The sequence below is a fragment of the Stegostoma tigrinum genome, chromosome 27 (genome assembly GCF_030684315.1).
Source record: "Stegostoma tigrinum isolate sSteTig4 chromosome 27, sSteTig4.hap1, whole genome shotgun sequence".
Classification (NCBI taxonomy): Eukaryota; Metazoa; Chordata; class Chondrichthyes; order Orectolobiformes; family Stegostomatidae; genus Stegostoma; species Stegostoma tigrinum.
The window spans coordinates 28,390,083-28,415,361 of NC_081380.1; the positions used below are offsets into that span (position 1 = coordinate 28,390,083).

General features: G+C 39.1%; 1 protein-coding gene across 4 annotated transcripts; it reads right to left on the reverse strand.

Moving 5' to 3' along the window:
• Positions 1 to 640: 640 nt before the first annotated feature.
• Positions 641 to 24,086, reverse strand: LOC125464604 (zinc finger and BTB domain-containing protein 11-like). Of its 4 annotated transcripts, XR_007250053.1 has the most exons (11): positions 22,597 to 23,085; positions 21,906 to 22,141; positions 21,161 to 21,392; positions 18,267 to 18,901; positions 17,028 to 17,192; positions 14,925 to 15,131; positions 11,301 to 11,445; positions 7,124 to 7,235; positions 4,469 to 4,632; positions 2,808 to 3,862; positions 641 to 1,291 (listed from the first exon to the last, which is right to left on the reverse strand). XR_007250053.1 is itself a non-coding variant. In XM_048557191.2 (10 exons), exons 1-10 carry the CDS (start codon positions 23,871 to 23,873, stop codon positions 3,723 to 3,725), a joined length of 2,058 nt encoding a protein of 685 aa, XP_048413148.1. In that variant the 5' UTR covers positions 23,874 to 24,086; the 3' UTR covers positions 641 to 3,722. The 4 variants fall into 4 exon arrangements, 2 of the variants coding, with proteins under 2 accessions (XP_048413148.1, XP_048413147.1); XM_048557191.2 differs by lacking the exon at positions 22,597 to 23,085 and adding an exon at positions 23,852 to 24,086 and having other exon boundaries at positions 641 to 3,862; XM_048557190.2 differs by having other exon boundaries at positions 641 to 3,862.
• Positions 24,087 to 25,279: the final 1,193 nt, after the last annotated feature.

The window sequence follows — 25,279 nt, forward strand, 5'->3', positions numbered from 1 at the left end:
TAACATGCACATCTTTGGACTGTGGGAGGAAACAGGAGCACCCAAAAGGAAACCCATGCAGACAATCGCCCAAGGATGGAATCAAATCTGCGTCCTTGGCGTTTTCAGGCGGCAGTGCTAATCACTGAGCCACTGTGCCATGCCTTAAGCTTGAAGTTGATTCCTTTAAAAAATATAAATTCATTTGAATTGGGAAAATGTATTCACAAGGGAAGGGATCCTTTATAAATTAACATGTTGTAATCACCCAAGAGAAGGGCTGAACTAAAAAACAGGAGCTAGTTCACCCCATAATTTGGTAACATCCTATCCGGAATCGTAACAGTGTACAGTCTTCAACCTAAATCATGTTCTTTATTTTTAAATGACTTAATCTCCACAAGGCATTTATCAGCAATGACTTCTGGAACAGTAAAGAAGTGCAAGTGAGGATACAGGTGAAATTAAATTGCAATATCCAACTCATTAAACAAGGAGATATCATTGTTACAACCTCCAACCCAGATCACACTATCATACAACTGGAGATTAGATAGTACGGCCAAACATTTGATTGTGAAAAGTCTATCTTCCGGCAAGTGCACCGAGTGCTTCTGATTAAACTGCACCAAATAGGTATTGAGAACATTAACATACAATCTTAGTTTAGTGTCACATTTTTATTTTGCAATTTTACAGATTTTGCACTGTCATACAGATTAGGTTAAATAAAATATGTTCAAAATACATAACATTGTAAAAACTTCAGTACAAGAATAACAAATTTAATGTTTATAATGGTCCTGGCTTTCATCACTAATAAAAACAGACTCACGTGAACTGCTAATTATTCACAAGTCCACATACGTGTATTCTTGGCTCATTTGTAAGATTATGGTGTTTGAAACTTACACATGGGGTCATCACTTATTTGATAAGGTAGTCTTCAAAGGTTAGAAGATGTGGAGTTAAGGGATAAGGAGTAGAACAGCTAACAAGGTGACTACAAAAACCCAAGTTGAAGTTATTGAAATAATTAGTAAGGTTGGTGGGAAGTAATATCTCACAAAATCCATGCTGGATTCAATGCTATTCATCAATTGCAAACCTAACTTAGACAACTTCAAAATTTGTCGATGATGCCAAATTTGACAGTGCAATACTGGGGAAGATTGACAAAAAAAAATAGAACACGTGGCAATAAGTTTGCAGAATGAGTAAGTAAACGATAGATGAAATTTTATGAAAGTGCGAGGTGGTCATCTTTAGTAGTAGGAATCAGGTGGTCACATGTTCCTCGCAAAAAGGGACACTACATGGAATACAGAAGCAAAGAGGTTAAGAGGTACAATCTCAAATCATTAAAAGTAGCAATGCGAGTTAACAAGGCTGTTAAAAAAGCCAGCAGAACACCAGCATAAGGCAGGCGGACACACATACACTTTCTGGGCAGCAAAAGTAATGACAAAGTAATTTAAATATATTGCATTTAGTCAAGACTGATAAAATTTGACCATCTGCCTTGAATTAATCATGTAAACAACTACAAAATAGATCAGCTTAAAGCTTGCATAAATAATTTACTTGTGTTAACTACACTTTATTTTCCAGTGCAAATAAATGATTACAAAATGTGATTTCATTTTTTAATAATCGTGGTGAAGTTTTCAAAAAGTAACAAACAACTAAAAATAATTAACGGACTTAAGTTGGTACAAAATATGCTTAATGTTCTGTGCAAAGGGAACAAGGAGGAACAGAATAATAAATGGGTGGAAAGACAAAGACAAGAGAATAACATTTCACTTAGTCACTTGGTCAGAATTTCAACACAATTGTTGACAAGTGCATTTGCTTCAGTACTCCTGTACTACTATACACATTCCTGCCATTCTCATTTTTAGAATGTGGTGTGCATGATCTGCTATGGTCTCATCTACCAACAGTCTTTTTTTCAGAAGTTGATGAAGTACAGATTTCATAAAGCAGCAAATAGGAACAGTGTACTCCTTGGTAGTGCCAAGTGCTCACTGCACGAGAGCAGTTCTACCATCTGTAGGATAAAGTGCTAGGTTGTAGAAGCTAAATTTAGTCAGACTGATCAGGGCACCCCATACCACATGTTAAATAAAAACCAAAAGAACTGCGGATGCTGTAAATCAGGAACAAAAACAAAGTTGCTGGAAAAGCTCTGCAGGTCTGGCAGCATCTGTGAAAGAAAAAATAGAGTCAACGTTTCAGGCCCAGTGATCCTTCCTCAGAAGGGTCTGAGGAAGGGTCACAGAACCCGAAACGTTAATTCTGAATTTCTTCTTCACAGATGCTACCATATGAACTGAGCTTTTCCAGCAACTTTTCTTTTGTTCCATACTGCATATTGCTTGTTTCTAGATTTGCCAACATAATTTGGTAACAGTTCATATTGTAAGTGTACAGACCAGAGTTTGCAATTACTCTAGAAGATAAATGGTAAGTTCCTGAAAAGTATTCTAAAATATAACAGATAATGGTGCAGTGATAGCGCCCCACCCCTGGACCAGAAGACCCACTTGCTCCAAAGCTTGTCATAACATGTCTGAACAGGTTCTTTAAAACTATCTATAACAGAAACATTATTACTTTAGCAGCTCTTTAATTCTGACATTTCCACAGTTGTAATCAAAAAGATGCAACAGCATACAGTGCATACATCAATTATAGCCTTACTGAAGCAACCATGAAAACTTACATCCTAAATGTCTGAAAAGTACAGAGGAGAGTACAAGGTACACTCAGGAAAATATAGTAAATATCCATTGTCTTCACATTTAAAAGGAATAACAACGAACCTGTCTCAGATTGCCGAGGTATAAATTTCCTTTGGAGTGCCTGTAGTATCCATGGCAGTGTACCAGACCTGTATTCCCTTATGACTCTAGCCATCAGCACAAACAATGACATTATCAAGAAACAGCTTCCGTTTGCTTCAGGACACGTTTTACTGGGCTTTGCAGCATCCACTTCAATTAACACATTCAAATTGTCCAATCTGTTCAACAAAAAAAAAACTGGCTCCAAATGCTCATGGCAATGAAACAAAGCCTGCAGATATAAATCACCTTGCTAGCTGTGTCCACCTCAATGTCAAGTCAAAACATTTGTTTCCTATTTAACACAAATGCATTACCAGGCTGGTACTATACAAAATGCTTGACAGTCAATCATAATTACGGAACAAGGTATAAAAGTCATCAAAAAGGTAACATGAAGCATTGTCTTCCATTAAATATTGGCAATCAATAAATTAGGAGGTTAAAAAAAAGTATATGAACCAGGATAACAAAATATAAATAAAAAGTTACAACTTTCCTTGCTGTATTGCTTCAAAAGTTGCAACTCACTTAACTGCACAACTGTTTATTTTTGCAATGTCTAAATTAATACATGGAGTTGTATTTTTGACATTTAGGGGAGGGATGTGGCAATTACATTCCTGAAGTTTCCAACAATTTTTGCATTGTTTTAATACGTCCTCATTGTTTCATAACACTCAAATCGAATTTTACACAGTATGTTTTATATAAACCGTGTCAAACAAACCTGTTTCACTGAAAAAAAAGTTTGTTTCTCATAGGGCCCATCCAAAAGATGTCAAAACATCATGCAAAACACGTCCACACTTGCTGTTCCAATGATCCTGCAGACACTTATAATGGAAAAGTCCAGACATTGAAAACAGGCAGAACTTGGCTCATTCACGAATGTTAGAAAATTCGGTCAGGCAGGATGGAAAGATTTCTGGAGTGTTCATTAGAAATGGTTGGAAACGATTTCCATTCTCCTGCAGTGTCTTCATCATGTTGCTTTATCTCATTCATGGAATCGCTGTTCAGCTGCTTCTGATCTGTCGTTAGTAAAATAAACATATCATGGGTCAAGTGTGTTCAATACTTGTGTACAGGCAGTGGTTCCCTTTCAAGTGTAATACCCTTTGGGACCCCATTTCCATGGAGCTTTTTCATATGCAGCTGCAAACAATGAGCATCAATGTGATGATCCAGACAGATGGAACAGATGTAAGGCTTTTCCCCACTGTGCTCACGAATGTGATGCCATAGTAAGTGAGGGTCAGCCCAGGACAAGCTACAGGTCAAGCATTGGAAAGGTTTTTGGCCTACATCAAAATAAATATAGAAAGACAATACTTCCTTTCAAAATATTCGAGTATTACTAATGAAATGTGTGCGGAAACAAATGTATTTTGTGGCAAGGTTATAAAAATACCACAGTATGGCTACATCAAAGTCAGACTCCCGGCAGATGATTTGACCTTGAGAAGTTCATGAGCTTACAATTTAATTGAACTAGATCAGGACTATTTAGCATATCATTGTCTTACAGCACATATAAGGAAAAGATCTGTTATTCTAGTTGGTAATACATGTGAACACCAAGAGATGGAAATATGATATATAGAATCAGCTGGTAATTTGCTAAACTCAGAAGGTACCTGTGTGTTGAGTAATGTGTTTATGGTTGTCCTCAATCTGGTTGAATATCTTGTTACAGTGCTCACAAATATGCTCTACAGTTCGGCTGATCTGTGGCCTGTCTTCACAAAATGTGTTACTTGTTTGCTTGCAGTCACAAAACACCTTGCCACATTCATGACACCTAAGCAAAACATAGAGATCAATGACAGAAGTAACTGTACATGATCAAGAATCCAAATGTCTTGCACTCTTGAGAAATCCAATGTAAAAACTTTGCCGGTTTACCTATAACATGAATGATGGTGATGTGACCTTGAATTCTCTCGCTAATCCAGAAAGAATATGTCTGGCTTATCAGCAAAGCCAAAATTAAGAACTTCTGGCATAAATCTACCTCTGATTAATATCCACTTCATTGTACATTCAGACACTATGTTACCTGTTTTTAAGAAGTGCACTTAATGTAAGGGAAGGTAAAATAATGAAATCTCAATAGCAAGTTTTAAATGCTCTTTGTACACTGGTTACCCACATATTTTCATTACATTAAAAATGTTTGCATCTGTTTATGTTTCCTGCTGTCAGAACTTGGTAATATTTTTCCATTACAAATACATCTATATTTATAATCAAGACTATGTAAATTGGTCAAGTTGCATTTACATACTGTCATAGTAGGGAAGTTGCAGTATTTAGCACTGTCAAGATCTTCAGCCTTGCCTACAAAGAAATTTTAATGCTTCATCAACTCCACATTTCTGCTTCACAAAATGCTGGAAATTTTGCTATTTAATTATATGACAATATAAACTCAACATACAATTAAAATATTAGAGAAAATTATATGATTTCAGAAAGTAGTCTGAATTATATCTGTCCCAACTATGCCTGGTGTCAATGACTTCAGTTTACCTGAAGACTACACTTGGACCTGGTTCTTCAGAGAGGGAATAATATCTGTACATTTCTTCCACCAGTTTGTTTCCCTCTGACCCGAAGACACTGTCACTCACTTGGGTTTGGTTCCATACAGCGCTTTACCTGAGAAATGCAACCCTGAATATTAGGATGCCATTGGGTTATTCAATCACTTGGTACTTCTTCCAACTCCAGAGATGTACATTTGTCAGAAGTTGATACAGTGTGGTGATCAGGAGCAAAAAACTGTGCTAATTTCTCCACATCCCTGAGCGTCTCTAACTTAGAACACTGAGGTCAGTGTTTACATAGACTCCAAATAGTTTTACGGAACAGAAACAGGTCATTTGGTCCAGCTGGTCTATGCTACCACTTGTGCTATATGTGAGCCTCCTCTCATCAGCGTATATTTCTATTAACTCATATAAGTTTAGCAAGCTTTCCGTAAAGTGCCACCATGCATTATTTAAATTACTGCTTACACAGCACTGCAACTGGCAGCCCAGCACATAATAGGGTCACCAGGAGGCAGCCATCAGTGAGAAATGAAATGGTACAAATCACACCCTCAACAATGTGTAGGTACAGCAACATCAATGGATTAAGTAGTGAGAAAAGAAAATGATCTGGAAAGCTCGTTTTGAAACAAGCATGATAGTATTCAATTGGAAATTCAGCTGTCAGAAAACGGCTTATGAAACATACGTACTCACATTCTATATTGCCACCAGGACTATCTATTGAATAAGCAGGCATGCAAGAATTGCCTTTCATTTTCAATTTTGTTTTGAAGAGAGGCATTACTGCGACAGTGGAGATGAATCCCGTGCTAGAGGAGAAAATTAATTATTTACTCAGGGAGGACAGTTGGCAGTGGGTTAATATAGTGTAATTTCATCTCGAATACCTGGATTCAATCCGGCCAGACACAGTCTGAAAGGTTCTCTATCTGCCAACTTTAAGGGGCCCAAATGAAGTTGGGGCTGTCACTATTCATTTCCCAGTGGATGCAAAAACACAGCCAAAAAAAAACCTGACTGACACAGGTATAATTGCTAACTGCCCAAGGAATACTAAATGGTGACTGGTGCAGAAATGTGAAATTTTACTTCGGTGACAAGAAGAGATTATCAGCAGAAAAAGGTGGAAGGTCTACTCTATTTGCCCAAACTTGACCTAGTAAGTTGCCCATGCTACTAATACATGCCACTGGTAGAGAATATTCTATTCCCCATCTCTGAACTCAGGATTACTTCATTTCTTTTGCTGAATATATTACATTCCACCAGAAGTCACCTCTGTTTTTCTCACAAAAATATCTCACCATGTCCATTATCCAACACTACAACAACAGCAGCTGGCAAGGAGTTAGTATTTACACCATTGGCAAATCCTCAACACTTATTTGGCATTTAAGTTACTGTATTGGCATATTCATCTGATTGACTGCCAGCGAGGCCAAGACTGGAATTATCAGGAGTGGCTTTCAGTCAATGAATCTGCAGTCTGCATGTGATGTCCGGAAATGTACCTATACCAATTTCTTTAATCTTTTCATCTTTGCTATTAAACAATAAAGCAAAAGTCTTAAGAAACAAACAGTGAGTGGCCTTTAGGAAAGAAATGAACAACTTTTTTTAAAAAAGGACAGAGGCTTCTTTCAAATGATTTCGAACATAACGTGCCCGATTGTGATACAAGCACTTTAAGGCAATATATATTTTCACACAAACATGAAAACAATAATACTCAACTGATTGTAGGAGATCTTCTCTTCTGAGAGATTATGCTTTCTTTTATGTTGATTATAACCTGAAGGGGTTTTAAATCTCTTTCCACATAGAACACAGCAGTACTGCAGTTCATCTATCCAAAGAGAGCAGACAATAATATAAGAGATAATGGGAACTGCAGATGCTGGAGATTCCAAGATAATAAAATGTGAGGCTGGATGAACACAGCAGGCCAAGCAGCATCTCAGGAGCACAAAAGCTCAGAGATAATGGGAACTGCAGATGCTGGAGACAGAGATAATGGGAACTGCAGATGCTGGAGATGAGACAATAATATAAATGCACACTTTAAAATATACAAGTTTTACAAAAATGGACAAACATAACAGTAGTTTAGCTTCATTGGCATCACTTCTGTCTCTGGGCGCAAAGGTTCTAGGTTCAAGCCCATTCCTGAACTTGAACACATACTTTAAGCTAACACTTCCATGAAGTGCTGAGAAAGAGCTGCATCCTTCCAACCAGACAATTAACAAAAGTCTCAATTGATTATTTTTAAGTGAATTCAGAGAAGTCTCACAGCACTTTTATTTGAGCATTATGAGATGTTCTCTGCATGACCCATTGAACAACTCTTCCTCAAATGTTACCACAAGACTTTTTAAACTGGGAACACATTGCTTTTGTTACTTGAGTGATGGGTACACTCAAAGTGGCTCCTTACTTAAACTGTCCTATACTTCTAAAGCAGGTCTTTGATGGTGACATGCTTTGGGGCATTTGAGATTATTAAGCACTACGCAAATACAAAATCATTCTTTATGAAATAATTATGGCATGATTATAAAGGAAATGTTATATTAAAATAGGCATACCATTGGGTGTAATTATCACTGATTATATGACATCAGTAGAGGGAAAAATAGTAGGAGAATTTACTTACAGGATCAGACAGAGTGAGCATGGATTTATGAATGGAAAGTCATACTTGACAAATCCACTGCAATGTTTTGAGAATGTAACTAGTAAACTGGATAAGAGGGAGCCAGTGGATGTGGTTCACTTTGATTTTCAGAAGGCTTTCGTTAAGTTTCCACGTAAGACTTCAGTGTGCAAAATTACAAAGTGTATGAGATTTGAGGTGGTGAACTGAAACAAACTGAAAAGTAATTGGCGTGCAGGAAACAAAATAGGTGTACATGGGTCATTTTCCAAGTGGTAGACAGCGATTTGTGGGGTACTGCAGCAATCAGTGCTTGGACCCAGCTGTGCACAATATATATTAGAGATAGAGACAAGAAACTGTGTGTCATACCTCCATGACACAAAGCTGGGAGGGAGGGTGTACTGTAAGTGGAATGCAGAGAAGCTTCACTGAAATTTGTGCAAGTTGGGTGAGTGGGCAAATAGAAAGCAGAAGCAGCATCCCGTAGATAAATGTGATTTATTCACTTTGGTAACAAAAACAGGCAGCCAGAAAACTAACTGAATGGTGATAAATTAGGGAAGGGGGGGGCGTGTGCAATGAGTTCTGGGTGTCCTTGTATAACAGTCACTGAAAAGTAAACACGCAGGTGCAATTGACTTTGAGGAAACAAACTGTATGTTGGCCTTCGAAGCAAGGGGATTCAAGTACAGGAATAGGGATGTCTTGCTGGAACTGCTACAAGGCATTGGTAAAACCATACATGAAGTATTGTGTACAGTTCTGGTCTCCTTTTCTGAAGAAGGATGTTCTGACTATTGAAGGAGTGCAACGAAGGTTTACCTGACTGATTCCTGGGAATGACAACAATGATGTACAAGAAGTCACAGTCTAAGGAAACAGGGTAGGCCTTTATGGACACAGACAATGAGAAATTTCACAGCACAGGGATTGATGAGAATTCTCTGGCACAGGCCAAAATACTGAAGACTTTAAAGAAAGATATAGATATAGCTCTCAGGACTAAAGAGATCAAAGGATTTGGTGAGAAAGCAGGAATAGGTTAATGAGTTGTATTATCATAAGACCATAAAACCATAGCATCCAACCATAACATGCAGGAGCACAATTAGGCCTTTTGACCCATCAGGTCTGCTCTGCCATTTGATCATGGCTGATATACTTCTCAAACCGATCTTCCTGTCTTCTCCCCGTAACCCTTGAATTCCTTACTGATCAAGAACCTATCTATCTCTGTCTTAAGTATACTCAACTAGTTTGCTTCCACAGCCCGCTGTGGCAATGAGTTCCAAAGATTCATCACACTCTGGCTGAAGAAATTCTTCCTCATCTCTGTTCTAACGGGTTATCCCTTCAACTCTGAGGCTGTGCCCTCAGATCCTAGGTCCCTCCTACGAGCAGAAACATCCTCTCCATATGCACTCTATCAAAGGCCTCTCAATATGAGATCCTCCCTCATTCTTCAAAACTCCATCAAGCACAGACCCAGAGACCTCAAATCACTCTTCATATGACAAGCCCTTCATTCCCGGCATCATTCTTCTAAACCTTTGGACCCCTTTCAGGGTCAGCACATCTTTCCTTAGATTCAAGGCTGCATTCTGAACTGCCAAATGAACCTTAAGAGAATCCCAAGCTAGAATGCCCAACTCCCTTTGTGCTTCAGATTTCCAAAGCCATTCCTATTTAGAAAATAGTCTATGCCTTTATTCTTTTTTCCAAAATGCATAAGCTTTCTTACATTGTATTCCATCTGCCACTTCTTTGACCACTATCCAAGTCCTTCTGCAGCTTCCCTGCTTCCTCAACTCTAACTGTCTTTGTGTCATCTGCAAACATATAACAATGCACCAGTTCCTTTGTCTAGATAGTTAACACATAGTGTGTGGGCCCACCCTTGCAAAACTCTACTATTCACAGGCTGCCATCCTGAAAAAGACTCCTTTATCCCTACTCTCTGCCCTCTGCCAGTCAACTAATCCTCTATTCATGCCAGTACCTTCCCCCTGACACCATGAGCTAATATCTTATTTAGCTGCCTCCTGCGGGACACCTTACAAAAGGCCATCTGGAAATCCAAATAGATCACATCCACTGGCTCTCCTTTATCCAACATGCTCATTATCTCCTCAAAAGAACTGTAGTAAATATGACCTCCCCTTGATGAAGCTGTGCTGACTCAGCCTATTTTATCATGCACTTCCAAGTGCTCTGCAATCTCATCCTTAATAATAGACTCTAAAATCTTACTAACAACTGAGGTCAGGCTAACCAGCCTATAATTTCCAATCTTCTTCCTCTCTCCCCTCTTGAAAAGGGGCATTACATTGGCCATTTTCCAGTCCTCTGGCACCCTACCCGAGTCCAGCGATTCCTCAAAGATCACCACCAATGCCTCTACAATCTCCTCAGCCATTTCCTTCAGAACCAGGGATGTAAGTCCATCCAGTCTGGGTGATATATTACCTTCAGACATTTCAGCTTCTCCAGCACTTTCTCCTTCGTGATGGCCATTGCACTCACCTCTTCTTGTATGCTATTTGTGTCTGCTGCTGTGAAGATTGATGCAAACTAGCTATTCAGTTCCTCCACTTTTCTTAGTTCCCATCACTACTTCTCCATCTCATTTTCTGGCAGTCCAATGACCAGTCTTGCCTCTCTTACCGTTTATATATTTGAAAAAATAATTGCAAACTTCTTTCATAATACAAGCTAGCATACTCTCACATTTCATCTTCTGGTCGTCCTCTGCTGATTTTTAAAGGCTTCCCGATAATCTTCACCTATAATCATACTGAATGACAAAGCAAGCTCGAAAGGCCAAATAATCCTATTCCTATTCTAATATTCTGTGTTTCTATGTTAACAATTTAGTGAAGTTAGAAAGGTATTATAGTACTTCTTTCAAGAATTATGAGAAGTTATCCATGTGACCTGATCAACATCTCTCTCACTTTCTTTCTCAAATACTACTACAAAACAGACTACCACTCTTTTAATCCATTACGTTCATGTTGTGTGGCACTGAAAAGCAAGAGGATCTCGGTTCGAATCCCATGTCAGATGGTAGAATTTGAATCCAATAAATATCTGGAAATATGAACCTAATCATGACCATGAAAACATTGTCAATTGTTGGAAAAACCCAGCTGGCTCACTAATGTACTTTACGGAAGGAAACTACCATGCTTAACTGGTCTATGAATGAGAAACCCATTCCACAAAAACAGAATTAACATTCTGGAAACATACCTGAGTGAGCAAGTTTGTGGAACCATAATGAACTGGCATTGAAATATTCTTTTCCACAAAATTCACAATGGTAGTCCTCTGCATCTTGATGATATTTCATATGGAGCTTCAAGATGTGGATGTAGGCAAAAGACTTTTCACAGATCTGCCAAAGTAATGAAGGGTGTTCATATCATTTTGAACTTCTTAAAAGGAGCATAAACAAGTTCAGCTTTTGTCTACAGAATTACTACCAAAATTAAGAGGCTGGTGGGACAATACAGATATCCAAAAGAAAACAATACAAACCGAGAGCTTGGTCAGCTTTACAAATCTGAATTGGACAAGAAATTCACTAAAACATGACGACAAATGTGAGACTGTGCTACAATTATGGTGTTTTTAAAAAGACCACGAACCTAACTAGTGTGCTTTAAAATTACACTCAGAATGCAAGAGGCAGAAATCTCACGAACAATATTAAATTGGGACCTACTGTGTTAACAGTGGGAGCTTACATGGAATCCTGATCAATTGAAATGGGTCTCTATTTATTTAAAACACCAAGGCACTAACTTTATTGAGTGAAAATGTTAACATTTGGTTTACAGTAACTTAACAGCAAAGTTGTAAGCTGTCCCTTCGCTATGATAACGACCATTCATTTACAGGAAATATTTCTACGACACAATAACAAGTGTCTCTCGTACAAATATTCATGGAATGCACTTCTATCATTGAGGTCACTACACTGAAGATTATTTTTAGAAAATTGTTTTAAGACTGCTGAATCAATTCTTAATGTTCTGGGGACCGTGGTTCAAATCCAGCCCAGGTAGATGGTGGAATGTGAATTTAATAAACATCTGAAATTAGGAGTCTAGTAATGACCACTGAACACTGTCAATTGCAATACTAACCCATCTGATTCATTAATGACTTTTAGGGAAGGTAACTGTTATCCTGGCCTGGTCTGGCCTACATGGGACTTCAGATCCACAGCAAGGTGGTTGACACTTAACTGCTTTCTGGGCAATGCGGATGAGCAGTAAATGCCAGCCTAGCCAATATATGAAGAAAAAGAACGGCCCCTTCAACATGCAGAACAAGAGGGGAAGATTTATTTGCTGGCGTCACCATGCTGGAGTTGGCATAAATAACACAGGATAATCTTTGAATATGTAGGCGAAGGGGTCTCCATCATAGTTCTGGAAAGGACAGGAAGAAGTGAGAGCAGTTGAGATCCCTTTCATCTACAATAGGGGTGAGGGGAGTCCTCAACTGAGGAAAAAGGAAGATGGAAGTACTGTTTTGGAAGGTTATGTCATTAGGACAGATCTAATAGAAACTAAGAAACTGGGAGAATGAAATGGAGGACTTACAGGAAGCAGGGTGTGATGAAATGTAGTGGAGCTAACTGTGGAAGGGAGGCTTATTACAAGTATTAGCAGGCAGCCAGTGATCAACAATAGAGGCAGTGAAGTCAAGGAAGGGCAGAGTTGCAGATGGACCTTGTGAAGGTGAGAAAATGGTGGAGGTTGGAAGCAAAGGTGAAGAGGTTTTCCAGTTCCAATACTGCAAAATAAAATTCTCTGCAAATGAGGGTTGTCAGTCCACAATTCTTACGCATCCATTTTGATATGTAAGCATTCCATTTTATTCTCTTAAATAAATTTACTGTGTTAGAGAGCCTAGCAAAGGATGATGGTAATGCAAAATTAGGGAGTAGGATAATAAATACAGGCTTTTTTGTCCCATATAAGGGAAAAGGGGTTAAGTCAAAGTGCTCTCAACAAGCAAGGATAGTAGAAAACAAGTCATTTCTGCCCTATTTTAGTACACATTCTTCACAACTATTTTAAAAAGCACGGGATGCAAGTCAGATGATCATTTGTTTGGCTGTAATAAGAACTGCAGTCTACAAACAAGGCTTGATTCTGTATAATTGCTGGTTTTGCTCAACTTCCCAATGTTAACATTTGTGTTGATCGCATTTCTAAATAAATATACTTACATGTCAAATGTTTAATTGTTATATCCTAAAATATTCTCAAAGGAAACTCAAATATTTAACCATCTTCTTAAATATCTGATCTTTCAACAGTGGCCTGTTTCTGTACCACTGAACATGTACCATTTCCAAAACAGGGTTTCCAAAGCTGAGATAGTAGGAACTGCTGATGCTGGAGAATCTGAGATAACACGGTGTGAAGTTGGATGAAGACAGCAGGCCAAGCAGCATCAGAGGAGCAGGAAAGCTTGACGTTCTGGGTCGGGCCCCTTTCCAAAGCTGAGTTCATTTACATTGCTGAAAGTCACTCTGAACTTTTAGGCAGCTAAAATTATTAAACACTGGTCACCTCACTGGAGGTCTTGTAATCTAACCTTCTGATGTTGTGTAACTGCAAGTTTCATCCACGAGACACTGCTTCTCTATAAAATCATCTCCAAAACCCACCTCCCTCAAGTGGCATCATCCCATGGGGTCACATCTGTCTTTTTATCTCTTCTCTCCTCACTTTCAAAAACCCCTATGTTCCTTCCAGATGAAGCAGCAAATTACACATACTTCTGTCAATTTATTGCACTGCAGTCACCTACATATAATGTGGTCTCACTGGTGCAATCACATCTTTCCTATATTTGATGACCAGAACTGCAAACGATATTTCAGCTGTGGCCTAACTAACATCATATACAGCTCCATCTCCCCATTTTTGCAATAAAAATTGTCATCCCAACTGTCTTTGTAATCCTGCAGAGCCTGTTCATATGACCTGTGAACAACTGCAGAGGAGCAACAAACTACATTTTGTTTACTGTGGAAGATTCTTATCAGACCAGAAGGTGCCTACCCTCACAGACACTAGACTACAATGTGGAGGTACCACTGAGTAAGACTCCGAAAGCTTGTGTTTTCAAATAAACCTGTTGGACTATAACCTGGTGTCGCGTGATTTCTGACCTCGTACACGCTAGACTACACAAGTCTCTGAAGAACCCAGCAGCAGATACAACACAGTCATGCCTCATCTGGTGAGCAGTATAAAATTGTATAGGATATACTGCTCCCTATTAATACTGAATAAAAAATTCCAGTATCATATAATGTCACTTTTGGAGCAATACTTAGAACCCATAATCTGTTGCTTTCTGCTTTAGGTAGCATAAAGATACCAGGATAAAGCCACTCAAACTCCAATTTTAATTTTTAAACAATGAGAAGTAACTATGTTTATCTCATTTAAAGAAGACGACACATAAATAATAGCATCGGAACAACACTCCATCACTATTCTTGATCACAATATTAACAAATCAAGTTTAATTTACTTTTGTGAAGAATGTCATTCTCCCAGTGTATCAACAATAAAATTGCATAACAATTTGAACTGCCAAACCAATCACAAAGTAGTCACTTAATTTGTTCTCTGGGCTGCCCACTGTAAGGAGAAACAACTTTAATCTCATTAACTAAACCCTTTGAACTGAACTGGATACACCTCCTGATTTTGATTGTTTGAATCTAATCATGTGGCATTATCCATCACTTGCTTGGCACTGATCCAAAAAAAATCTTTTCGGGTAACACAGACCATAACATAGCTTCAAGCAAAAGTTTAATTTTAAAAGACATAACCATACCATGCATTTGTGTGGTTTGGACCCAGCATGCTTCAGCTCATGCATCTCAAGTTCGTAAATGCTGTGACTCAGTTTTCCACACGTGGTACATATAAGTCTCTGCTGCTTATGCTTCATTGTACCAGAGCTGGATCTGCGTCTATCGGGGACATGTCTCTTCAAATGAGTCTTCAATGAAGATGTATAAGAAAACTCCTTACCACAGATCTAAAAACAGAATTTTTTGAAAATATAATATTAAACTATTTTCTTTAAAACAGCAATAATTTGCTTATGGTCTACATTGTTAGACACAACAGGATTCCAATCTCCACTGCACTAGGGGGCAGGCGTCAAACAAAAGTAAGATCTTTCATATGGGGAGAGGAGAGGAAAGAGGGATGGGATAAAACCAGCGGACAAACTTGGTCTAAAATAAGTTAATAAATAATCTTGTGAAAACAGATCTTTACAATCAGCTTAACTCAAAATATTTTATTTGACTTTAAGCAACAAATTCTCTTTCAATCAATGAACCTAATATCTGCCAGCAGGCTCAGAGACAGTAAGAACCACCAATGCTGGAGTCTGAGATAACAGTGTGGAGCTGGATGAACACAGCAGACCAGGCAGCATCAGAGGGGCAGGGAAGCTGACATTGAGTCGGGACCCTCCTTCAGAAACGGGGAAGATTTCTGAAGAAGGGTCCCAATCTGAAACGTCAGTTTTCCTGCTTCTCAGATGCTGCCTGGCTTGCTATGTTCCTCTAGCTCCACACTTATCTGCTAGCAGGCAACTTTTTTTAAAATCATTTTGACAAAGCATTTAACTCCCATGCATTTCAGTATTAGCGAAGAGATAACATGATTATGAGTCACACATTAATTCATGTGGGATGTGCAAGTCTCTAGCTAAGAGACATAGCAAAACATTCAGAGTAAGTCATTAGTTTGACAACGAGGTAGCTGGGAATAATGTGTTTTCAATCTTAAGGTCACACTACCATTAAATAAAAAATTCTGCAAATGTTGATATCAGGTGGTAATCTTATTGAAAACCACCTTGAAAGGATATTCTTCACACTATAAATAGTCAAGATATTTTCAGGCTCAATATTCAGACTCAAAAGGGTTACTCTCTCTACTTGGGAGTTGCAGCAACAGGAAGTTTGGCCAGATAGAAATTTCTGCAATTTCTGGGGAAACAAACTCGATTCCAACCCCAGAGTCACTGCCATATTAAAGGCAAGGTTCCAGTCTCATCCGGGATATCGTAGGAGTCTGGGCTAGAAGCGTGCATTAACAAATCCTGAGGGTCTACTAAAGAAGAAACATTAGCATGTAGGTGATGCGCTATCAATAACCATATCAACACTCCTGGTCAATGCCCCAAATTTTCTCCAAAATGTTATCTGAGAACAGCTACTCAGCGATTATCTCTTAAAAAATAATGCTGCAGGTTTCAAGTATCTTCAACAATGTGGTCAGACTCAGTTATTCCAATGGCCACTAATAGCTAAGGGAGTGACAAAAACATCAATGAAAAGGTGCCTTTATAAAGGCAGTGACCCTGAAGTTGGAATCGGATTTGTTTCCCCGGAAATAGCAGAAATTTCGACCTAGCCAAATTTTCTGCTGATACAACTTCCACATAGAGAGTATAATGGTTGTGAGTGTTGATATTGAACCTGAAACTGGATACTGGAATTTTAGAGCAGAGTATTCAGAGCAGGTTGCTGGATAAGTATTGGCCTGGTCCATCTCAGTGAGACGGCGGCTCTTAATTTTTTTTTCAGCATTGTAGTTATAAAGCACCAACTAGGCAGGGAGAAACCTCAAGGATGAACAATGAATTGTTCTAATGTGTGGCAATGTTATGCACACACCTGAGTGCCCTCTTCACTTGTTTGTTAGTCATACCTGGCTGAGGCAATGCCACCTTGGCTTTTTATACAAGATTGCTGTTCCCATAACAGCAAATCTACAGTATGAAGTTAACATGCAAATTTATAGGACATCAGGCCATGTGAGATCACCTGCTCCAGAGATCAGTACTCCACAGCAGTGCACAGTAGTTTGCTGTTAGGAACAGACTTTATGGTAACAAGTCTTATGATGGACTTACTGCACATTTGAATCCTTTTGTTCTTCCATGCATTTCCACATGCTTCTGTAGATTCCATGCTGACTGGAATGCTTCACCACACTCAGTACAGGCAAAACTGGCAATGTTTTCATCCTTCATTTTGGTGAGCGGCTTTTTCCATCGCTTCAACTGCTTTTCATGAGCCTAATAAAATTAACAGGCAGATATTAATTCCGCAAGTACATTTATGTCAGACACTCTGCTAAGACAGAGAGGAAATAAAGGTAAAGTTGTCATAATCCTACCAGACCACATGACTGCTCTTTCATTAGACAAGTGATTGGTAACGGTTTAGCCTGAGGGATGCTGCACTTCCAGCAAAGGGAAGAGGTTGGGAAGGACAGTCCTTCACGGTAGCCTCAGCCAGTGAAAGAACTGAACTCATGTTGTTGGCATCACTCTGCATTGTAAACCAGTGTCCAGCCAACAGAACTAACCAAACTCCAAAGAGGAATAAAACACAAAGTATGACATTTAGAAGCTCCACTCACACTGAATATTATACGACTTCTAAGAAATTAAACTGATCAAATTGTGTTATTCATTCTATCCTCAATAAGGAAAAGGTCATCATCCACCAACAGTAGCCTGTTCATTTACAATTATAGGTGAATCTATTAGATCTTTTAACACAGGACAACCCAGTTCCACAGGAGAAATGACTGTCCATATATAACTTAAACATGTACTCAGTACCATATTATGAAGGTTAGGTTTCCATGTTCCAATTAAGTTTTAAAATTCCATTATTTAGATTACTTTCTTGCCTAATTTATAACACTGTTACACGGATCCTTATGCAGCAGGAAGCAAAGTCATGCTGTTCAATGATTTTTTGAGCCAGTTCTTCAATCGCTAACCAATTAAGCAAGACCACACGTGGAAAGCCCCCAGCTTGGACAGACTGTAAGCTATAGAAGGACTGTAATGTTTATCTTTTAACTCTATTTCTCCAGTTTCCTAATGTATACTATAAAGAACTATAATGCAGAACTTTTAGCCTTTTTCTACATTTCTCTATTTTAGTATTTAAAACTTCTATGTAGGCACTTAGTACTTATGTATTGGATTACGAGTGCAAGAAAATTCAATTTTAATTCAATTTACTTCAATTCAATTTTAACGTTAACACTGGTTATGATTTCACTTGGCCCCGTAATCCATGCATTTTAAATGACTCAGAATCCATTACTGTTGATTCAGAGTTAGAGCACGCACCTTTTGCTTTACACATTTGAACACTCCTGAACTTTTTAGGTTGTTGGTAATAAAGTTATTGTCGTTGGCTGTCATAGAGTCCACTCCAAGTGTTACTTCGACTTCAGGATTTGAAGCCTTGTGGTCACACTGCTTTTCCACCTTTGAATTCACATTTTTCTCATCACTCATTGCCACACAATCAACTTCACTGTCAAATGCTTGCAAAGCATTTCCATTATCTGAACCTCTCCAAGTATACCTTTTCTGATCTTTGTTGACGATGCTTCCTCTTTCATCAACTCTGTGAGATTGATTACCTCCAACTTTACTGCATTTGATACGGGATTCGAAGAGTTGAGAGATAAGAGCAGGTTCTTTCTTAGAACAGGTGTTTTTATTTGCAGCATTGCAGGTCAGCAAGTTTATTCGCTTTGAAGCACAGGCATGGGTTTTGTTGGCTGAATGTGATCTGTCATCACAGGTCTCCTTTTTAATTTCCATTTCGAGCCGAATCTGTTCGCACAGATTGATAACTTCCTCCATCCTGAGGTGCTCAGCAACACTGACGATGTCACTCAAGTGAAGCATTTCAATTATCAAGCAGGAAGTGTAGCAGAAATCCAACAAAGGTAAAAAACTTGTTTTCGAAAAGCCTGCACCATCAAGTAAAAAATGAATTCATGGTTGAAAATATAGTTTGACAAAATAATTACAAATTTGGAATATTAGCAAAATTGGTATTCTCTCATGCTGTAAACTTCCTGCTTCATTTAGAAAATTCAATTAAATATGGGAACTGTTCTCATTTCAAGCTTCAGATCATAAACAAACGGACACTTGGAAAGAAATGATCTGACTGGAGCTTCATTAGTGTGCAAACTGCATAACCTCCCATTTTCCCAGATTATATTCCATTTACCAAGCTTTTGCCCACTCACTTAACTTGTCTATATCTCTCCATCGACTCTTTCTGCCATCCTCAATACCTGTCTCCCCAACTATTTTTTTTTATTTGTGAACTCAGCATTAATACATTCACTTCCTCATCCAAGGCATGAATACCTACTCTAAACAATGGTGGCCCCAGCACTGATCCCTGCAGTACTCCAATAGTTACAGGCTCCCATCCCTTATCTCACTCTCCATCTTTTATTAGTTAGCCATTCCTCCATGCATGCTAATATGCTACACCCAAAACCATGGACTCTTATCTTGTGAAGTTGCTTTATGTATGGTATCTTATTGAACACCTTTTGAAAATCCAAATGCATGTAAATATAAATTTATATTCAATAAATTATTGGTTCCTTTTTATCTATACTGCTCGTTAACATTTCAAATTAAATCTATTAGATTTTTTTTTTAAGATTTCCCTTTCATGAAGCCATGTTGACTCTTCTTGGTCACATTATGCATTTCTGTAAGTTCTGCTATTACATCCTTTTCCAATAAATTGATATTAAGTTAACGGACTTGCATTTTATCTCCCTCCCTTTGTTACATCAGCAGTTTTCCAGAATCTAAGGATTCTTGGAAGATTAATACCAGAATAACTACTACTTCTGCAGCTACCATTAGGTAAAACTATTAGGTCTCCATGTGCTTCCCAGAGTACTTTTTAAATAGCGATGGTTATTGTACTGTTTAACTCCTTGGGTATTTTGTTTCCTTTGGAATGCTACCATAAAGACTAAAGTGAAGATTTTTTTGACTCCTCGGCTATTTCCTGGTTCTTCATTATTACTTCCCCAGCCTCATTCGTGTTTACTTAGCCCTCTCTTTTCCTTTTTATATATGTAAAGAAGCCCTTAATTTTTAATTACTTGCTTGTTTACCTTCTCTTTATTATATTTTTCATCGTCTATTAAAATATTGCCAATCCTTTGGTTTACCACTAATTTGAGCCGTATTCTACGATTTTGATTTATCTTTAGTTTCCTTCTACTTATTATTTGTTCCCTTCTTAGAGTCCTTTGCCCTCAGTGGGATGTATATTTGCTGTGAATCATGAACTATTTTCTTAAACCTGCACTTTATTTCAGTACTTAACTCCACATCAATGATTCCTAAAAATCCATCCCCATGCTGAATGTTTCATAGCAATAAGTTGTAATCTGGATAAAACGTAAAGAAGTGAGAATTCTGAAAATCGGAAACAAAACCAGAAAGTGCTGGAGAAACACAGCAGGTCTATGGAGAGAAAAACTTAAAGTTGAGGGTTATCAACAGCAATTCCTTCATTGGCTTCCTTTTTCGCCTTCTCTCTGGGCACTGCCTCACTGTCTCCATCTATCCATCTCACTCCTTTCTATATCTCTCCACCGATCCCCCAGACTCCCATCTCATTAGCACAAATACTTCCATTTCTTACTTGCCTTCAAAGTGTCACTGGACTCAGAATGTTAACACTGTTTTTCTCTCCACAGTTGCTGCCAGACTTGAATTTCTCTTGCACTTTGTTTTTGTCACAACTTATTGTTATCAGTCCACAATTGATTGTTTCTTCTTCGAATTTATGCCTGTTTCTGCTGATAGTTTAATTTGACACACTGCTCTTGGTTTATCATTTCTATAGTATTCACACTATGCTGTGATATGCTGAGATCAACTCTCAATGGCATCCTTTCAAGTACAAAGAACTCAAGTTTCCATGGGTTTTACTCATAATTGAGCCCTATGTATCTCAGAATCAATGCATTTTATTTTGTATACCACTGGAAATATACATAGAAAGCACTGCCCTCTCCACCAATATATGTTGCAAACACTTATGAAAATGCTTCTTCAACAAACAGCATTATGAATCATCATTTCATTTTTGCACTACGCATTGCAGCAGAATTCACTGCTGAGCAGAAATGAAACAAAAGAAAAGTTGATAAACTTTCGATAGGAATAGACATTTTCTTTACCTGCCAGCTCCACTACTGCTTCCTGACTGGAGGTGGCTCCTTTCTCAGTGAAGAGGTCCTGGAAGTACTTGCTATTGGCAGCCAGCACAGACTTGTGTGCCCGGTACTCCTCTCCCTCAATAAGCAGAGCAATGTCACAAAACTTATTTAGATTTCGCTGCTCGTTCAGCTGATCAAGCACAACTTGACTGTGCCCAGTGGAGGTCTGTTTTACAATCCTCTGAAGTTCAGCCTAGGATTTTCCAAGCGTATATTTAGATTTTGAACAAATAAAAAGTGTCATCAAACCCCACTAAAAAAACTGATATCTTCGTATCTTGAATAGTTTAGAAGCATTAACGAAACATTTAAAAAAAGAATCAGACAGAAATTAATCTTGGAATTGTTGGCTGCCTGAGGAACATTTTGAGTTGCATTTTTTACATCCACTGTCATAAATGCAAACTTTACTAAACGGTCTTTCCCACTGTCCCCCTGAAGATTACTGGCCAGCTTCATAGAGTTGTTCAAATTATTGGTGATTTTTTTCTAAAAGGTACATGCCCCTGCCTCTTCTGCCATTCCAAGTAGAAGTAACAAAGACTGCAATAACTTTTTCACTTGACCTGAAAAGTTTCATTATTGAGGAACGAGCTGAGCTGATTTCAAATGAGAATATTTTACAGCAATGAAAAATTTGCCTTTCAAAAAGATAGCAAGCTTCTTTCAGGAAGTGTTTTCAATCACCTGCAAAAACTGTACTCACTTTGTTTGAGTGTATATCTCGAAAGTGTTTTTCATTTTCCTCAACGTGTTGCACTCCCACATGGTCTTCCAGGTTAGTCTGGTTAGCAACTGCTGCTGCTGTTTTTGCCCTTCTGGCAATCTCTAGGCCAATTTCCGAGTCCACTAGTTGGTCTTCTGACAGATGGTGGATTTTGTCAGCACCTGACCTGCATACCTCGCACTGTTTGACAAACTCAGATATCTGGCTCAAAATTCCTATTTAAACAAAATATTGAAAAGGAATGCAATTTTATCCCAAGGTGATTTACAAATTAGGCAAAAACAATAGCTACCCTTAAACTTTTATAATAAGTTAACACTGAAATCATCTGTTTTAGAACGTGCACAAGAAGGTCACTGTATTAGGCAGAAGTGGCAAATTAAGTGGTTTCTTTAAATGACCAATGCTTGGAAGCAATAGAAAATACATACATCCAAGTGTATTTGTATTATCTTAGGGTGCATTTATTCTGACTATAGCTTTTGTGCTGTTGTAGTTGCAGTAACACCGAAGCCTGAATTTAGCTTCAAAGTCATACAAAACATTGGAATATGTGGTTTGAGACTCCCACAAGGAGGTGGTGAAGGGGTCTGATTTTGCTTTGCACATCTCAATATTACCCCACACTTTAACTCCAAACCCCGTGTACCCCACTCCCTCTCTCCTTCACCTCTCCACCAGTAGCCGCTGCTGACATTGAAGCCGGTGATCTCCCTCGAGTAGTGGCGGCCGCTGCGGCTGATGTGACAGCGCCGAAAGATGTCCCGCCGCCTCGGCTCGTCCACCACCACCTCCAGCTCGTCCAGGCGCCCGCTGTCCCTCCGCCGCCGCTGGTAGAACAGCAGGCCGTCCCGGAAAACATAGCAGGCCGCCGCCTTGCGGATGGCCCGCTTGCTGTGCTCGGTGGTACCCGGAGCGTACGGCTGCTTCTTGTCGGTCAGGTAGCGCACGATGGCCCGGTAATTCTCTGCGCTGGTCATTGCCCGCAGCAGCAACAGCCCGGTTTTACCGGAGACAGGAGGGCGACCGGACAACGACCACCGTCTGACAGCACTGCATTCCGTTCCGGGGTCAACCGGGACCCGGATCTGCGAACTGCATTTGCTACTCTTTTGAAACATCTTGCTTTTCAAATGAAACGTTAAAGTGTGCACTGATCTGGGGTCATAGTCAAGATCTGAATGTTTAAAACAAAAATCAAGACAACTTTCCCAAGGTGCCTTCTCTCCCCCCGCGTCCCGTACCCCCCCCGTCCCCCCCCCATTCCAAATAAAACGTCACTGTAACAAGGTATTTTTCAGTCCTGCTTTCCCTTCTTAGACAGGACTGAAATGGCACTCAGCCTCTGGCATTTCATCAGCATCCATGAACAACTGCAGGGAACCCATTCGACTTCGCCGGTTTATTTAGCGATACAGCCACACTTGCTTCCCCGCCCCCCCAAAAAACTAGTTTAATCAGATACGACTCAACAGTCACCGATAAACTTTCTAGCACTGGTTCGATTTGAGAAAGAGAGTTCACAGAAAAATGTCCAGGCTCCAAGCAATTTGGGGTTTCCCCTATTATAAGCAAAATTCCGCACATTATTAAGCATTGCCTGTAGCATTTAATCAGACTTGTGGGTGGCCGAATCGGTACTTCGGACAGAAAACTAAGCATTTCGGAAGAAGGGTCTCGACCCGAAACGTCAGCTTTCCTGCTGCTTGGCCTTCCGTGTTCATCCAGCTCCACACCTTGTTATCTCAGATTCTTCAGCATCGGCAGTTCCCACTTTGTCTGAATCATTGTTCATCTGTAAAGTTTGCCAGTAAACATTGTTTTTTAAATAGTTTTGAAAAAAAACCTGTAAAATAACTGACCCTCCACACATACATTGTCGTGGATGATGAGAAAAACTGAGAAGGCAATTCAATGGTCCTTACCAACAGCGTTCGATGAGATCATCCTTTTGTTTGTCAGGACTCACTGGTGATTTCTCGCCTCGAGGTACTTTTCAAGTACTTTATAGGAGATACAATTTGTGAACCAGTCACTCTGTAAAGTCTCTTAACTACTAAAACCAGTTTACAGGACCTGGTAAGGGAAAATAAACTGGCTTTCTTCAGATTGCAGAGAACAAGTCAGAAACAACACCTCTCCATTCTAAAGTAATCTGGCCATATCTTCACACCTACAAGCTGTTCAGTCACCTAGGAGCCAATCACACAGTTGTTGGCAGGCAGCAAGTCGTTGTCATTCACAGCTCGTCACAACTCCAAAAACCAATCAACAACTTGTTGCCAGCTGTATTTCAGCTATACACACCCAGCTCATCCTTGAATAAGTAGTGGTATAAACAGCACTTAGCTGGTGTCAGTAGCCAGCTTTTAAAAAGTGCAACAAGCCCTGCCACCATCCTTGTTTTTCGAAAACAGCCCTTTTCCCATTTCAGATCAGAACCAAAAATGCTATTTTCGCAATGAAATTGAGGCTAGCTTTCTTTTCCAGATGTATTAGCTGAATTCGAATTCTGTCAGCTTCTGGGGCAGAATTTGAACCCAAATCCTGACAGTATTTACCTGGACTTGCAGATCATTAGACATTACCACTGTGCCACCATCTCTTCCTCCTGCGATGTGAATAAAGGAATGGCAATAGGTAGTTAGCAGCATATCTGAAGTAGATGCAAATTGTATATTATTATTTACACAAAGTGACTACTGCCATGTTCTTACTTGACAGGTTTAAGTTAATTACATATGTGCTTTACCCACAACAATGCCTATGATTTTCCCACAGCTAATTATTTGTGATTCTGCCAAAGGTCAAAAAAAGTTCAAAATTGTTGAAGAATACACAAAATGTAGAATGGCAAGGCATCAATGGCATGACAGTCAATCAGGTAGCAGTCATATCTGCAATTCCTGAATAACCACATTCCCAAAAACACTGCAACAGAGACTACTGCATTATCACCAGTGCTACTGAATTGGAGAAGTAGCAGGTATTGTAGTACGGTAGATAGTATTCCTGCCTCTGAATCAGATGCTTTGGATTCAAGTCCCACTCCAAGATTTAAGGCCAAGGAGGGTGTATTCATAATTCAGCCAAATAGGTCAAGTATCAACTTGTAAATGTTCCCACTGTTGTTGATGACCCATACGAGAGCAGGAGAGATTATTGGTCAGCCATGTGATAGAAAGGAAATTGAAGATGCAACCAACACTATTCATAGTTCCAAGCTATACCATACATGTAAAAGTATACTTTCCCATAATAACTGTGACTCCTGGTAGGCTAGGTGGCTGGATGACCATTGTGGATCAGCTTAAGGCCAAAAGCACAGAGTCCTATCTTCCTTTCCAGGTTAA